This window comes from Saccopteryx leptura, chromosome 6 (genome assembly GCF_036850995.1).
Source record: "Saccopteryx leptura isolate mSacLep1 chromosome 6, mSacLep1_pri_phased_curated, whole genome shotgun sequence".
NCBI lineage: Eukaryota > Metazoa > Chordata > Mammalia > Chiroptera > Emballonuridae > Saccopteryx > Saccopteryx leptura.
In genome coordinates, this window is record NC_089508.1 from 134,318,900 (window position 1) to 134,335,141 (window position 16,242).

At 44.1% G+C, this 16,242-nt stretch overlaps 1 protein-coding gene and 1 pseudogene across 4 annotated transcripts in view; both read right to left on the bottom strand.

Moving 5' to 3' along the window:
- INSR (insulin receptor) overlaps positions 1-2,345 on the bottom strand; it is a 211,052-nt gene extending 208,707 nt beyond the window's left edge. For all 4 annotated transcript variants that reach the window (XM_066343396.1, XM_066343395.1, XM_066343393.1 and 1 more), the window contains exon 1: positions 1,773-2,345. In XM_066343396.1, the coding sequence (XP_066199493.1) occupies positions 1,773-1,908 (136 nt within the window). In that variant the 5' untranslated portion in view covers positions 1,909-2,345. The remainder of the gene's footprint in view (positions 1-1,772) is intronic.
- LOC136375986 (transmembrane emp24 domain-containing protein 10 pseudogene) overlaps positions 2,056-16,242 on the bottom strand; it is a 103,730-nt pseudogene continuing 89,543 nt past the window's right edge.

Sequence of the window (16,242 nt, forward strand, 5' to 3'; positions counted from 1 at the left end):
TGTGAGCAGTATATTTACCAAACACCTACCACGTGCCAAGCACTCTTATAGGCTCTGGAAATGCAGCAGCGAAAAAAAGAAACATAAACCTCTGCCCTTGTGGAAATTGTAAACACATAAAGAAGTGATAATGCCATCTATGGACCCCTGGAAGCCCACCACAAATCCACAATTAATTACCAGAGCTGAAAGGAACAGAGTAGCAGGGAACCACACATATGTACACATGCACACGCGCACACACACACACACACAAAGCCTGGGGTATGTCCAATAATGCGTCTTGGATTTTCTTAACAAGAACCCAAACCAACTGCCACCCTTCACTGAGTGCTTATTATACAGCAGACAGGGGTTTTCAGGCATTGTTTAATTGGCAGAGGTGCTCAGCAAGTCCAGTCTGTTGATTCCAGAGCCTGTGTATGCACTCTTACATTCCTCATTCACCATTGGGTAACTTGAGGACTTCCATCCCTTCCCTCCCCAACTCCTTCCTCATCATGACTGATTTCTTTCATGGACAAACCTGAAGGAACCTAACGGATGTTTTTAAAGCAATGGGCCTCAGACACCCTGGTGAAACACCCCAGCTATATCCTCTTAAACGATTCTTCTGTCATTGTTCCACAACCAGAGAGTCCTGCTATCAAGCACCAAGGATATGCTAGGGTTGTGGTTTGCCTCAGTCTGCTGCCAGCACAGGGATGTCCACTATGGAGGCGGTATGAGAGGTCCGCCCAAGGTTGGAGACCTCCTGGGGCTGACAGGTAATGCCCCCTTCATGAAGAGCAGAGTTGTAGGAAGCAGGTTATCAGAGACATTAGACCAGGGGTCTCAAATTCGCGGCCCGCCCACCAATTTTGTGCGGCCCGCAGATTAATCCACGAAGTTTGATTAGTCTGCGGGCCGCACAAAATTGGCGGGCGGGCCGCGCGGCCGCGAGTTTGAGACCCCTGCATTAGACACTAAGCAGCACACACAGAGGTTCAAGTCCTCCCTCTGGTACTGACTTTGGGGCAAGTGAGTTATGTCTGCTCCCTGAGCCTGTCTACCCTTCTATGAAATGGGTAAACAATGGTATCTGCCTCCAGGGGCCATAATGAGAATCCAGAGATAAGATGAACCAGCGCAGTGGCATTCAGAGAGAACACTAATTATAATCAGCAAGACAACAACCGCCACTGCTTCTGCTTCTACAACTGTGTTGTTGCCACAGCACTAAATTTGCCTCTGGACATCTGGAAACAGAGGCCAAAAGTGTAAACATGGACCTGAATCCCAGGTGGCCAAAGGCCTAGATTTCAGGAAGAGAAAGGTTACAATTTCCCACCGCAGGCTGCGCCCCAAAGGACCCCCCAGTCCGTCACCCCTGACTCTGGTTGCAAAGTGTGTGTGCCACGGGCACTGGGTTAACAGAGGCTGGCCGGATCCAGGAATCCCACTTCTCAAAGGTGACCCAAAGAGGACCGAGTTGGGCTTTGAGAGGTCCAGGTACGGGTCGGAAGCGTGCTCGAGAGAGGCGCCCGCGGCCGGGCTGGCACTGGGGAAAGGTTCCTCCAGTCTGGAGCCGGCACAAGGGGCGCGAAGCCGCGAGCCCACGTGGGCAAAGGCCAAGGTCAGCGTCTTCCCGCCCCCCACGGGGCCAAAGCTAAGATCCCATCCACCCTCCCCCACCAAGGAGGGCTCTGAGTTCCCATACCGGGGCTCCATTTTGGCAAGGGTCGCCTCCCCACCACGCTGCTCCCTTCCTACTCCAGAACCCCCAGACTCACCCTCTCCGGGGTAGAGGTAGCCCGCGGCGCCCACCAGCAGCGCGGCCACCGTCACCAGCAGCAGCGTGGCCGCAGCCCCCTGCCTGCCCCTGGTGCCCATGGCTGCGGGAGTACGGGATCCCAGATCAGAGCGCATGGCGCCAGACCGCCGGGGTCATGCTCCGGGGTGACCGCCTGGGAGGCGCCCTGTGTTCTCCTCTTCCCCACTGGCAGCCCACAGGCCACAGACCCCACTGGGAAGGACCCTTGATTTAGCCCCCGAAGGGGCTCGCGGCCTCGGCCACTACAAATCCAGTGGCGCGGCCCGGGCCCGTCCTGTGATCTCAGGGCCCGATCCCCGCGCTGTGCCCTGGACCTCTCGGCTCTCGGCCGGCCCGAGAGCTCGGAACCACGATCTGCGGACGCCCGGACAAACGGACACGCAGGCAGAAGGATTGATGGACGAGCGGGCACCTAGGCAGGCGAGTGGCAGTCAGGCAGTGGGAGCAAAGAGCTGATCGGCCGGTAAACAACACAGCGTCAGCTGGGCCCAGTGCAGGCGGCGAGAAAAAGCGGCGCGGATCCAAACTCGGAAGGGACTTGGCGCCAGAGGAGAGGCCTATGAAGGGTGGAGAGAGGCTGGGCAAAGAGAGGTGCCGCCCTCCCCTCCCGCCCGCCTCGCTCTCCTGGGTCTCTCACTGGAAGCCCCGGGTGCACCCTCGCCCAGGGGGCGCACCAGATCCCTGCCCGCCTGAGCGCCAGGTCTCAGAGCTTGGTGGTGCCTCAAATGCCTTACCCAGAGAGAGATTCCATGTTTAACATTTTGCTTTATTGTTCCTTGTAGCCTTGGGGCATTCGTTTTCATTTTTAAAATATATTGCATTAAAATATTATTTATCTTGGTTACTTGAGTTTTGTTGTGTTTTTTTTTTTTTTACAGAGGCAGAGATAGACAGGGACGGAGAGAGATGAGAAGCATCAATCATCAGTTTCTTGTTGCACGTTGCGACTTCTTAGTTGTTCATTGATTGCTTTCTCACATGTGCCTTGACCGCAGGCCTTCAGCAGACCGAGTAACCCCCTGCTGGAGCCAGGGGCCTAGGGTCTAAGCTGGTGAGCTCTTTGCTCAAGCCAGATGAGCCTGCGCTCAAACTGGCGACCTCGGGGTCTTGAACCTGGGTCCTTCCGCATCCCAGTCCGATGCTCTATCCACTGCACCACCACTTGGTCAGGCGGTTACTTGAGTTTTTGAAACTCCCTTAAATGTTCTCCTAGCCAAGCCAAGGAGTCTGGTCCTAGAGCCCCCTGCCCCACCCTAAAGGGCATTCCGCGTGTGCCCTTAGCTCAACGCCTGGACCCTAGGAACAGCCGCATGTACATACGTCCCTGCGCTCAATGTGCTCCTGGCCCTGGCCCCTCCAGGCAGCCTGTGGTCCAAGTTGGAGAAATGACTGTTAGGAGAATGTGCAAACTAGTCTCTAGACATCTTAGGTACCTGGCAGGTGGACACACCCAATTTTCAACTGGCAGACTCAAACTCAGTATGTGTCTGAATGTCTAGCAAATGTCATTCACAAATAGGGCATGACAACGGCCAACCCACTTTAATGAAGGGAGGCAATGCACCTTTAGGGAAGCAGAATGGAGTGAAAATCTGGGTCCCCCACCCCTCACTTCCTGTGTGATCTTGATCCACTGACTTGACTCTCAGCATTGGCCTCTCCTGCATGATGGGTGTAACAATACTTGCCTGTCAGCTTTGGTGAGTTGCAGGAGAAATAGAGCACAGCTCTATGCCCAACACATGCATTTTTAGTTGCCAGGAACTTGGCCAGCTGTTCCTGTAGGGCGCTAAACCTATTCCTGCCTCTAGCCCTTTGCCATAGGGGTTCCCCCTGCCTGTATCTATATGCCTGACTCTACCTCTCTGCTCCAGTGAGCCTTCCCTGACCACACTTTGTAACTGCCCCTCCCCTAATCTCTTTGTTCCCTTCCCTGTTATTTACATCACACCTGTACCTCTACCTGAAATTTGTATTTGTTTAGTATGTGTGTATTTCTCTCCTCTCTGTGAAGGCAGAAATCTTGTTCATCTTGTTCACTATTTTATACCCAGTACCTGACACTTCTGTTGCTTAGTAAATATTTGTTGAATGAAAGAATCAACATGCAATAAGTAATGGGAATTTACAGTAAGCAAAATGACACAATTCATTTCCTCGTAGACTCACAGTCTAGTGGGGGAGGAAGGCCATTAATTAAACAATCAGATGGGGGAAGATTTTCTCCAAAGAAGTGATTTTGAACTAAAATGATGGGTAACCAGCCAAGTGAAGCATCAGAGAACTATTGCAGGTAGAAGGAACAGTATGTGCAAAGGTCCACAGGAGGACAAACAGGTGTTCTGGCAACTGAATCACTGTAGCTAGAGGAAGCTGAACTCATGGACGAGACTAGAAGAGGCAGAAACTCAAACATACCATGTTAAGGATTCCTGCCATCCTTTATCCTAAAAGCAACAGGTAGGCATTAGAGGGCTTACACAAAAGGGTTAATTAACACAATCAGCTTTTTTCCCAAAAAATTTCTTACCATCTATGTAATCCAGTGGCTGAGGCCAGGCAGGTCCACATTGGATTTGAGAAGATGGTAAAGAAACTGTGGAGCCAGAAAGCGTTGGGCCATTACCATCTAATAAAGTCTCACAGGGGTGAACAAGCACACAGGCAGGGGAAACCACCTCTCAAGCAAACAAACAGCAAAAACAGCCCCTCACAGTGGTGGGCAGGCAATTTGCCATCCGCAATCCCTAAACTCCCTTGAGTGCAAGCACCCATAGCCTTATATAGGCTATGCACACATGCCTCTGCAAGGTGCTTACATACTAATCAAGCAAAGTGCTTACAGCTGGTACACCAGCAAGCACGCCTAACACAGCTGCCCCACAATCTGTAATGGGGCAAGAATAGACCCAAGAGATGAAATGGAAGGCTGCTGTAGCCCCAGGGTATCAAGAAATATGCATTCGATAATGTTGTTTCCTTTCTTCTTGTACAAACCTGTCCAGAGCTATGGGCTCCCCTCTGACCCATGGAAGCTCCCAAAGCCACCACAACTCCAGACATACAGTGTGCACTGAAAAGGGTATGAAAGGGGACATGCTGTCCCCTGGAAATACTTCATGACACAGGACTTTCATGTTGGATATAAAGTCAAAAGAATCATTTCAGTTGTGACTTGCTGGAAAAAAATTAAGACACCAACCCTTGCCAGAGCCACACATTGTTCATTTTATAACCCTCCCCCTAAAAAAGGGCAAACATCTAGAAATTGAAAATTAACCTCTGTCTTTTATTAAAATTATTGGGATAGAAAAATCACTATTTGGCAATCTCCAAAATAATTGATTCAGGCAAGAACCATTAATGAATGCTAAAACTAGTGGTTAGAAGTTTGAAAAGCAACAGAATATCTCGGTGGTCTTCAAGTAACTCTCTGCAAGATACTTGTCAATAACAAAAGAAAGGAAAAAACGATAGCTTCACAGAGAAGAAAGCTGGCAGATACCCTTTAACTAAGTGATTAAAATTGGTTCTGACCTTTTTTTTGTAATAAAAGACAAAAATGGGACAATTGAAGACTGAAAAAGTCAATTTGTTAATCGTATTATACCAATATTAATTTCGAACATTGTACTAAGGTGATGTCAGAGAATGTCCATGGTTTTAGGAAATATATACTGAGTAAAGTAGGTAAGGTTAAGGCAGCATAATGTCTGCAACTTACTTTCAAACGTTTCAGAGAAAAATGTGACAGAAAAAGAGAGGACACAGTAGATGTGATAAAACTGATGAATGGGGAAGAGGGGTTTAATGCCAGTGGCTGAGACCAGGCAGGTTCACATTGGATTGGGGCAGACGGTAGAAAAACTACAGAGCTGGAAAGGGTTGGGCCATTCCATTTAATAAAGTCTCATGAAAGCAGACAAGCACACAGGCGGGGGAAAACTGCTTCTCAGGCACACAAACAGCAAATGGCCCCTCACAGTAGTGGGCAGGCGATCCACAATCCCCCTGAGTGCAAGCACCTATATATAACCTTATACAGGCCATACACACGTGGCTCTGCCAGATGCTCATGCACTAATCAGGCAAAGGGCTTGCAACTGGTAAACTGGTGAGCAAGCCAGACACAGCAGGCCCACATTCCACCCTTTTAGGGTTGCTAGCTTTACAATCTACATGACAGGAAACAGACTACAGCAACAGCAAAAGTTATACAATAATTACAGTAATTACAAAGGTGCCCTTCACAATGTCTCCCTGAGCACTTTGCCCAGGGTGTCACCTGGGGGCCCACCTCTAACTCCTTACCCCATGGTCGGTAGGAGGGCCTGTATAGTTAAGGGCTGTGTCCATGGAATCTGTAAAGTGTCCTTGGTGCACCTCTGCAACTGGATGAAAACCAGTGCAGGAGGGCCTCTACAGGTGCCATGTCCCCCCCATCAGGGTCTCTCATAAGGAGCCGGTGCCCCCCTCTGGTCACAGTCCAAGAGTCAGTGCATGATATAAAGCACAACTGTCTGTGCAAATCACCAAGGTAAAAGTCCATCACAGGCAACTAGCCACACAGCTCTTTATTAACGGACCTCAGCACCTTTCCATAGTGTGTTGTTCTTTGCTACAAGCCACATCCAAACCCCTCAACAAGCTCACAGGGCCTAGCGGAGTCAAACACATTCAAGACTTGTGTGCCTTAATAGTTCTCTTAGCTGCTGCTGCTGTAAAAACAAAACAAAACAAAAGCACCTATTACCTTCTAATGCGAACACCTGCTGCACATTAGAAGGGACCAGTGGATTGCCAATTTCATATGGGGCCTCTAGCCCCGGCCCATCCCTGTCAGACGGGTCCCTCACCCTTCCCCCTATTCAAACTGGGACAAAGGGTCTTGGGGATCCTGTAACCTGAATGCCAGTCATTTTCCTGGCAGATGCCGGGGCCACCCACTTCCCTCACTTTTTCAGCAGCTGGAACCTCTGTTCTGACTCAAGCTGCTGCCAAAGCTCCAACAAGACTTTATTAGGCTTGCCATCTAATTTCTCCCTGTTTGCTCTGGCTGCAATCAAATCTACCCACATCTGTGTTTGAGTAACTTTCATAAGCCCATTTCTCTTGTTAGTCAGGGGGTAGGCAGCACAGGCAGAAGGCCTCACAGCCTTACGGTCTACCTCTGGTCTGGAAAGCAAGATGCCATCTACCTCCTTGGTCCTGTAGCTGCACCAAGCAGGCTTCCAGGGGCTCAGTGGATTTCTGTCTGAATTTCACCCCCAACTCCATTAGCTCTGCCGGGGTGTAGGGTCAGACCACAGCGTGCTTAACTACCTGGGGAGGAGGCTGTGGCTGCCCCTGAGAGACTCTTGGCTGCTGGGTCTTTATCTTCTTGGCCGCAGCCACAGCCTCCCCCTCAGAAGAGGAGGAGTCAGAAATGCCTGCTCTCACCGACTCAGAGCCACTCCTCTGCCAGCAGGAATGCAGCTCCATCTTCTATGCTCGCTTCAGCTCCTGTAGCAGCTGGCTCTCAGCCTGAAGCTGACTTTCGAACTCCTTAACCCGCAATTGTTTCTCCAACAGCCGTCACTGCCACAACTGCCATTGCTGCCAGTGTTCAGCTTCCAGGGCAAACTGCAACTTGCAAACCCATAACTCCTCCAGAGAACGCTCCAGTTCCAGGCACTGTTGGCACTCAGCCTGCACCTCACACTGCAACTCTTGAACTTGGTCGGCCTCCTTCTCCAGCTCTTGCTCCAGTTCATGCAGTTGTGGCCACTCAGTATGCAGCTCATCCTGGAGCTTTCTGCCTCACTCAGCTTCTCGCACAGAGCTCTTGGTTTCTTTTCAGAGGATTGCAAAAAGCACCCAGACTATAGCCCCCAAAAGGACAACCACAAGGAACCATACACTGGAGAACAGCAACCACTCCTCTACCCACCCCTCAAGGGTGTTGGCAGCTCCATACCCACTATGCCAGATGTAATGCCAGTGGCTGAGGCCAGGCAGGTTCACGTTGGATTCAGGCAGATGGTAGAAAAACTGTGGAGCCAGAAGGGGTTGGGCCATTCCGTTTAATAAAGTCTCACAATGGCCCAACAAGCACATAGGCAGGGGAAACCACCTCTTCTCTGGCACACAAACAGCAAAATGGCCCCTCACAGTGGTGGGCAGGCAATCCACACACCTGCAATCCCCCTGAGTGCAAGAACCCATAGTTTATAGGCCATTCACATGTGCCTCTGCCAGGTGCTCACGTGCTGCTAATCTGTCACAGTGCTTGCAGTAGGTAAACCAGCAATCGAGCCTAACACAGCTACCCCACAAGGGGACACATGGGTTCACTGTAATATCAGTATTTGTGTAGCTTTCCTGGAGTCATCATGTCAACATAAAAAGTTTAAAAATTTTTGAAAAACCATTTGGGGCTTTTTGTTATATTTGTTTTTCTTCTATTGGCTTTGGTTTGACACAAATACATTGTACTCTGATGTACAATCTAGAGAGATCATTTCATGGTTCATGACATTAGCACATAATACCTTGCTTTTTGTTTCCCATCAGGAAAGGCTTGGGAGACCCCACCATCACCATGCTGGGATCTTTCTTTAACACATCCTTTTGGCACAATGTCCCTCCATCTAGCTGCTTTCCATTTCATTAAAGCAGGAAATTTGATGTAAAACCTGTGTTGTCATGGAAACCTGCTTTAATACATTACATTTAGGAGAAGGGTGGAAGGGAAACTACAGCTTTCATTTGTGAATAACAGTGCAAAAACTCAGATTCAAAAATTTACAACAGAACCAGGCAGAAGGTTAAAAGAACACAAAGCAACCCTCAGGATCAAGTGGCGCTCGGACCAGGAGAGCAAAGATGGTTCTAGTCATTGAGATTCACTGTATTTATACACCTGAGGACAGAAGGCTCATGGGTATGTCTCTGCTACTAAAATATATTTGAGCCAGACCTGTGGTGGCACAGTGAATAAAGTGTCAACCTGGAACACTGAGGTCACCGGTTCAAAACCCTGGGTTTGCCTGGTCAAGGCATGTATGGGAGTTGATGCTTCCTGCTCTTCCCCCCTTCTCTCTCTCTCTCTTTCCTCTCTAAAATGAATAAATAAAAGGTTTTTTAAAAAAATAATAAAAATATATTTGATGAATTCTGTAGCCATTCAGAAATGAAACAATAAGACTCTACATTGTGGAAATTTTGTTCTATAATTTCAAAATAGGGCATATCACTTTAAGCAAGACACAAATCTCAAATCTAAAAATAAAACACTTGGCTACATAAACATTAAGATGATATGAATAGCAAAAAAAAATCATACATAAAGTCAAAAGTCTTTTTAAAGTGAGAAAACATATTCAACTTAAATGAGAGATAAAGGGCATGCATTATATTATAATACATAATATATATTAATTTTTTCAGTGAGAAAAATAACCAAAACTCTTACTTTCCAAAATTTTAATGGCAAAGGATATGAACAGGAAGCTCACAGAAACAGACCAATGAAAAGAAAAAAGAAAAGAAATACAAAGGTATTCAAACCTAGAAAAGACTGTTTAGCTTTTCCTAGGTCACTGACTTGTCAGCACTCAAAAAAACAGGCAACACAACATGGAGGTTTGTGAGAAAACAGAAACTCTCAGAATCACTGGTATAAACAGTTCAATCCCCAGTGGCAATTTGGCAATGACTTTCAACATCTAAATTTCATTGACCCTCTTTCCCACTGGTCTCACTTCTAGCAATTTATATGCTACACAGATATAATCCCATAAGTGTAAAAAAAACCCCAAAGTATTCACAAGGATATTCCACCTAAATAACTTTTTTCCCAAGAAACAAGGGGACCTATACATTCTCCTTTAAGAATTACCTTATCCCAATATTTAAAATTTTCCTTGTTCTTTTTCTTTTATTCTCCGATACCATTCACATATGATCTGCATCAACAGGTTCTTATAGTAATGTGCAATATTTTCTTATATTTTTCATGGGTTTTATTTTTTCGTCTTTGAAACTTTGGGGATATAAAGCCAGTGTGTGAAACTGGTATAAAAAAATGAACATCTTGAACTTGTAAATTCAGTAGAATGATGGTTACCAGGAGTTGGGAGGGGGGAGAGAAGCAGGAATTGGGGACATGCTGTTGAAGATCACTACTTCCAACTAGTAGATAAATTCTGGAGATCTAATGCACAGCATTGTGATTATAGTCAATGATACTAAATTATCAACTTCAAAGATGCTCAGCCTCACGTGTGGTAGCACAATGGATAAAGCATCAACCTGGAGCCTGACCAGGCGATAGCACAGTGGATAGAGCATCGGCCTGGGATGCAGAAGGCCCAGGTTCAAAACCCTGAGGTCGCTGGCTTGAGTGTGGGATCGTAGACATGACCCCATGGTCGCTGGCTTGAGCCCAAAGGTCTCTGGCTTGAAGCCCAAGGTCACTGGCTTGAGCAAGGGGTCACTCACTCTACTGTAGCCCCCCTGTCAAGGTACATATAAGAAAGCAATCAATGAACAACTAAACAACTAAGGTGCCACAACAAAGAATTGATGCTTCTCATCTCTCTCCCTTTCTGTCTGTTCGTTCCTACCTCTCTCTGGTGCTCTATCTCTCTCGCAAAAAAAAAAGAAAAAAGAAAAAAAAAAAGGCATCAACCTGAAATTCTGAGGTCGCTGGTTCAAAACCCTGGGCTTGCCAGGGCACATACAAGAAGCAACTACTACAACAGTTATGCTTCCCGCTCCTCCCTGCCCCCTCTCTAAAAGACAATAAAATAAAATCTTAAAAAATAGCATCTTCTGAAACATTTGCATACATTATGACTTTTTAAAGAAGTTTCTCAGAGACTACATCTTAACTATTCTTAACACACACACACACACACACACACACAACAAAATGGTAAATATGTGACATGACAGAGGTGTTAGCTGACACTGCTGTAGTACTTTGCAATATATCTGTATCAAACCAACACACTATCTATCTTAAACATACCCAGTATTATAGGTCTATTATATCACAATTTTTTAAAGGAAAAAAAAGAAAATGAACATCTTATATTCACACAGCTGGATGTCTGTCCATCCTGCTCCTCACAGGGATGCATTTCAATACTACCATGGGGCTCTGTTATTTTTAAAACCTCTATTTCTGATCCTTATTCAAATACATTGAGTTATTATTTATGTTTGGTTATTTTTATTGTGGTAAAATATACACAGCATAGAATTTACCATTTTAACCATTTTAAAGTGTACAATTCAGTAACATATAGCACATGATGTTGTATAACTATTACCATGGTCTAGTTCCAAAATTTGTCATCGCCCCACATGGAAACTCCATCTCCATTAAAGCAGTCACATCTCATTCCCCCTCCCCTCAGCCCCTAACAACTGCAAATCTACTTTCTGTCTCTATGAATTTGCCTATTCTAGAAGTTTCCTATAAATAAAATCATACAATATGTGACCCCCTGTGACTTGCTACTTTCACTCCTTAGCATGTTTTCAAGATTCAACCATAATTTGTAGACAGATTGGTACTTCATTCTTTTGCATGGCTGAATGACATTCCATTATACACTTGGACTTTGGATCATCATTGCCTCTCTGCTCCTATCTTGAACACAAACTTTCTGAAGCCTGCAGTGTGGCTGAGGTGAAGCATAGGAGGGCTGGGGTGATGGGCTTTTCCTGTTTCTGATGCTGCGGGGGCAACTGTCAAGGCTTCCTCTTAACAAGTTTCGGATAATTTACATAGCAACAAAACTCATCGAATAAAATGCTTAGAAGATGGGGAAGCTTCCATTTAGAATTATTTATTTGTACCTGAATGGGACAAAAATTATTAAGGAAATAACACCAACTTATCAGAAGATATAAATATTGTGGTGTTGCCTTTCCTTTTGTCTACTATACCCCCAACCCCAGCACAGTGTAGTTTTCAAGAAAGATGAAAGATGTGATAAAAAAAAAATGTAAAAAATATTTCTATGTCTCAAAAGCATTTATTTTCATAATTGCAATGTATAGGAACCATTCCTCCCGGTTAAGAGTGACAAATACCCAAATCTAGGTAGAAAAGTATTATGCAAAAATTTATATTAAAGAAAAAATGTTTTCTAACATTTAAAAAATGAGAAAATGTTCAGTAAAATGCCGTGACTTTTTAAACAAAATAGTTTGAGTCTATGTGTACTACGATGAAATAAACTCCAAGCTATAACTTATAATACAAAAAAAATTATAGCCTGACCGGGCGGTGGCGCAGTGGATAGAGCGTCTGACTGGGATGCGAAAGACCCAGGTTCAAGACTCCGAGGTCACCAGCTTGAGTGAGGGCTCATCTGGTTTGAGCAAAAGCTCACAAGCTTGAGCCCAAGGTCGCTGGCTCGAGCAAGGGGTTACTCAGTCTGCTGAAGGCCCGTGGTCAAGGCACAAATGAGAAAGCAATCAATGAACAATTAAGGTTTTGCAACACGCAAAGAAAAACTGATTGATGCTTCTCATCTCTCCGTTCCTGTCTGTCTGTTCCTGTCTATCCCTCTCTCTGTCTCTGTAAAAAAAAAAAAAAAAAAAAAAAAAAAAATGGCCCTGGCGGGTTGGCTCAGCGGTAGAGCATCGGCCTGGCATGTGGAGGACCCGGGTTCGATTCCCGGCCAGGGCACATAGGAGAGGCGCCCATTTGCTTCTCCACCCCCCCCCCTCCTTCCTCTCTGTCTCTCTCTTCCCCTCCCGCAGCCAAGGCTCCATTGGAGCAAAGATGGCCCGGGCGCTGGGGATGGCTCCTTGGCCTCTTCCCCAGGAGCTAGAGTGGCTCTGGTCCCGGCAGAGCGACGCCCCGGAGGGGCAGAGCATTGCCCCCTGGTGGGCAGATCGTCGCCCCTGGTGGGCGTGCCGGGTGGATCCCGGTCGGGCGCTTGCGGGAGTCTGTCTGACTGTCTCTCCCCGTTTCCAGCTTCAGGAAAAAAAAAAAAAAAAAAAAAAAAAAAAAAAAATATATATATATATATATATATATATAAAGAGTACTTACTATAAGTGAAAAACTACCATTTATGTTTTTTTTTAAAGTGCAGCAACACAAATTCACATATACTCATTCATTGATGTATCTAGATTTATGAAATATCTCACAAAGAATACATAGTAAACTGGCAATCATTTCTTATTTATTCTGATTGTTTTAAACATGTACTCCCTTTTAAAAAATCAGCATCACTTCTCAAAGTGAAAAAAATAAAATAGAGGAAAGAATTTAACAGCAATAACTTTAGCCCATTTTTAAAAAACCATAGTACTTTATAGGGGAACATAATACAGGACCTGAATAAATGAACATAGCTTTTGGGAAGTAAAAAATAAGAATATTATATAGGGACCCTTCTGCCCCATAAAATAATTTATAAGTCCAATTCAGACGTGATCGGGTGCGTTCTATAAGTCCAATTCAAATCAAAATTTATATTTAAAAGAATATAGAGAAGTTATTCCTTTTTATTTTTAAATTTTATTTTATTTTTGCCCTGGCCAGTTGGCTCAGTGGTAGAGCGTCGGCCTGGCTGCAGGAGTCCCAGGTTTGATTCCCGGCCAGGGCACACAGGAGAGGCGCCCATTTGCTTCTCCACCCCTCCCCCTCTCCTTCCTCTCTGTCTCTCTCTTCCCCTCCCGCAGCCAAGGCTCCATTGGAGCAAAGATGGCCCGGGCGCTGGGGATGGCTCTGTGGCCTCTGCCTCAGGCGCTAGAGTGGCTCTGGAGGCAACAGAGCGATGCCCCAGAGGGGCAGGGCATCGCCCCCTGGTGGGCATGCCGGGTGGATCCCGGTTGGGCGCATGCGGGAGTCTGTCTGACTGCTTCCCCGTTTCCAGCTTCGGAAAAATAAAAAAAAATAAAAAAATTAAAAAATAATTTTTTTTAATTTTTCTTTTCTCTCTTTTTCTAAATTGTATTTAGAAAATTAAGAGGAGGATATTGATCAGTAAGAGTATATAGGATTCAGGTAAACAGTTCTATAGCATTTGAACTGTGGACCCATCACCCAAAGTCAAATCATTTTCCGTCACCTTATATTTGTCCCTCTTTACACCCTTCACCACACACCTTCCCCCAAGTCCCCACACCACCATGTCCCCCTCTCCCTGGTAACCACTTAACTTTTATCTATGTCCATGAGTCTCAGTTTTATATCCCACCTACATGTAAAATCATACAGTTCTCAGCTTTTACTGAATTACTTATTTCCTTCAATATAATGTTCTCAAGATCCATCTGTGTTGTCATAAATGTCACTATATCATCATTTCTTATGGCTGAGTAGTATTCCATTGTATATATGTACCACATCTTCTTTATCCAATCCACTTTGGTTGTTTCCATGTTTGGTTACTGTGAATAATGCTGCAATGAACATGGGGGTGCATGTGTCTTTACGTACCAATGTTTTCCAGTTTGGGGGATAGATAACCCAGTAGAGTGATTGCTGGGTCATATGCTAATTCTATTCTTAATTTTTTGAGGAACCATCATAATTTCTTCCGTAATGGTTGTACTAGTTTGCATTCCCACCAGCAGTGAATGAGGGGTCCTTTTTCTCCACAGCCTCTCCAGCACTTGTTATTACCTGTCTTGTTGATAATAGCTAATCTAACAGGTGTGAGGTGGTATCTCATTGCAGTTTTGATTTGCATTTCTCTAATAGCTAGTGAAGATGAGCATCTTTTCATATATCTGTTGGCCATTTGTATTTCTTCCTGGGAGAAGTGTCTGTTCAGGTCCTCTCCCCATTTTTTTTTATTGGATTGTTTGCTTGTTTGTTGCTGAGCTTTGTGAGTTCTTTATATATTTTGAATATTAACCCCTTATTGGCGCTTTTGTTTGCAAATATCGTTTCCCACTCAGCTGGCTGCCTATTTGTTTTGTTGTCAGTTTCTTTTGCTGTGCAGAAGCTTTTTAGTGTGATATAGTCCCATTCATTTGTTTTTGCCTTTACTCTTCTTGCCTTTGGGGTCAAATTCATAAATTGTTCTTTACGGCCAAGGTATATGAATTTAATATCTATGTTCTCTTCTATGTAATTTATTTTTTCAGATCTTATATTTAGGTCTTTGATCCATTTTGAATTAATTTTCATGCAGGGAGGACAAGCTGTAGTCAAGTTTCATTCTTTTGCATGTGGCTTTTCAATTTTCCCAGCACCATTTATTTAAGAGGCTTTCTTTTCTCCACTATGTGTTTTTGGTTCCTTTGTTGAAGATGATTTGTCCATATATACATGGTTTTATTTCTGGGCTCCTGATTCCATTTCATTGGACTGTATGTCTTTTTTTTCTGCCAATACCATGCTGTTTTAATTATTGGGGTGCTATAGTATAATTTGAAGTCAGGTTGTGTGATACTTCCAACTTCATTCATTTTTCTCAGGATTGCTTTGGTTATTAGAGGTTTTTTGTGGTTCCAAACAAACCTGGTAATTTTGTGTTCTATTTCTTTTAAAAATGACATTGGGATTTTGAGGGAGATTGCATTAAATTTGTATATTACTTTGGATAATATAGCCATTTTAACTATGTTGATTCTTCCAATCCATGAACATGAAATATTTTTCCATTTCATTGAGTCTTTTTTAATTTCTTTCAATAATATTTTATAGTTTTTAGTATATAGGTCCTTCACATCCTTTATCAAGTTTATTCCTAAGTACTTTATTTTTTTGTTGTTGCAATTGTCAAAGGAATTGTGGGGGTTTTTATAGTTCATTTTCCAAAGTTTTATAATTGGCATATAAAAAGTAATGGACTTTTGTATATTGATTTTGTATCCTGCAACTTTACTGTATTGGTTTATTGTTTTTAATAATTTTTTGATGGAGTCTTTGGGGTTTTCTATATACAGAATCATGTCATCTGCAAAAAGTGGTACCATTACTTCTTCTTTCCAGATATAAATGTCTTTTGTTTCTTTCTTTTGCCTGATTGCTGTGGCTAAAACTCTCAGAACTACAGTATGTTGAATAAGAATGGAGAAAGTGAGTAGCCTTGTCTTCTTCCTGATTTTAGAGGAAAAGCCTTCATTTTTTCACCATTCTGTATGATGTTAGCTGATGGTTTGTCATATATGGCTTTTATTATGTTGAAGTACTTTCCTTCTATTCAGATTTTATTGAATGTTTTAAACATAAAGGGATGATGTATATCATCAAATGCTTTTTCTGCATCTATTGATAGGATCATATGACATTTTTTATGTCTTTTTTTCTTTGTTTTGTTGATGTGGTGTATTACGTTGATCAATTTCTATATGTCGAACCATTCTTGTGCTCCAGAAATGAATCCCTTTTGATAGTGATGTATTATTTTTTTAATGTGTTGTTTTATACAATTTGCTAGTATTTTGTTTAGGATTTTTACATC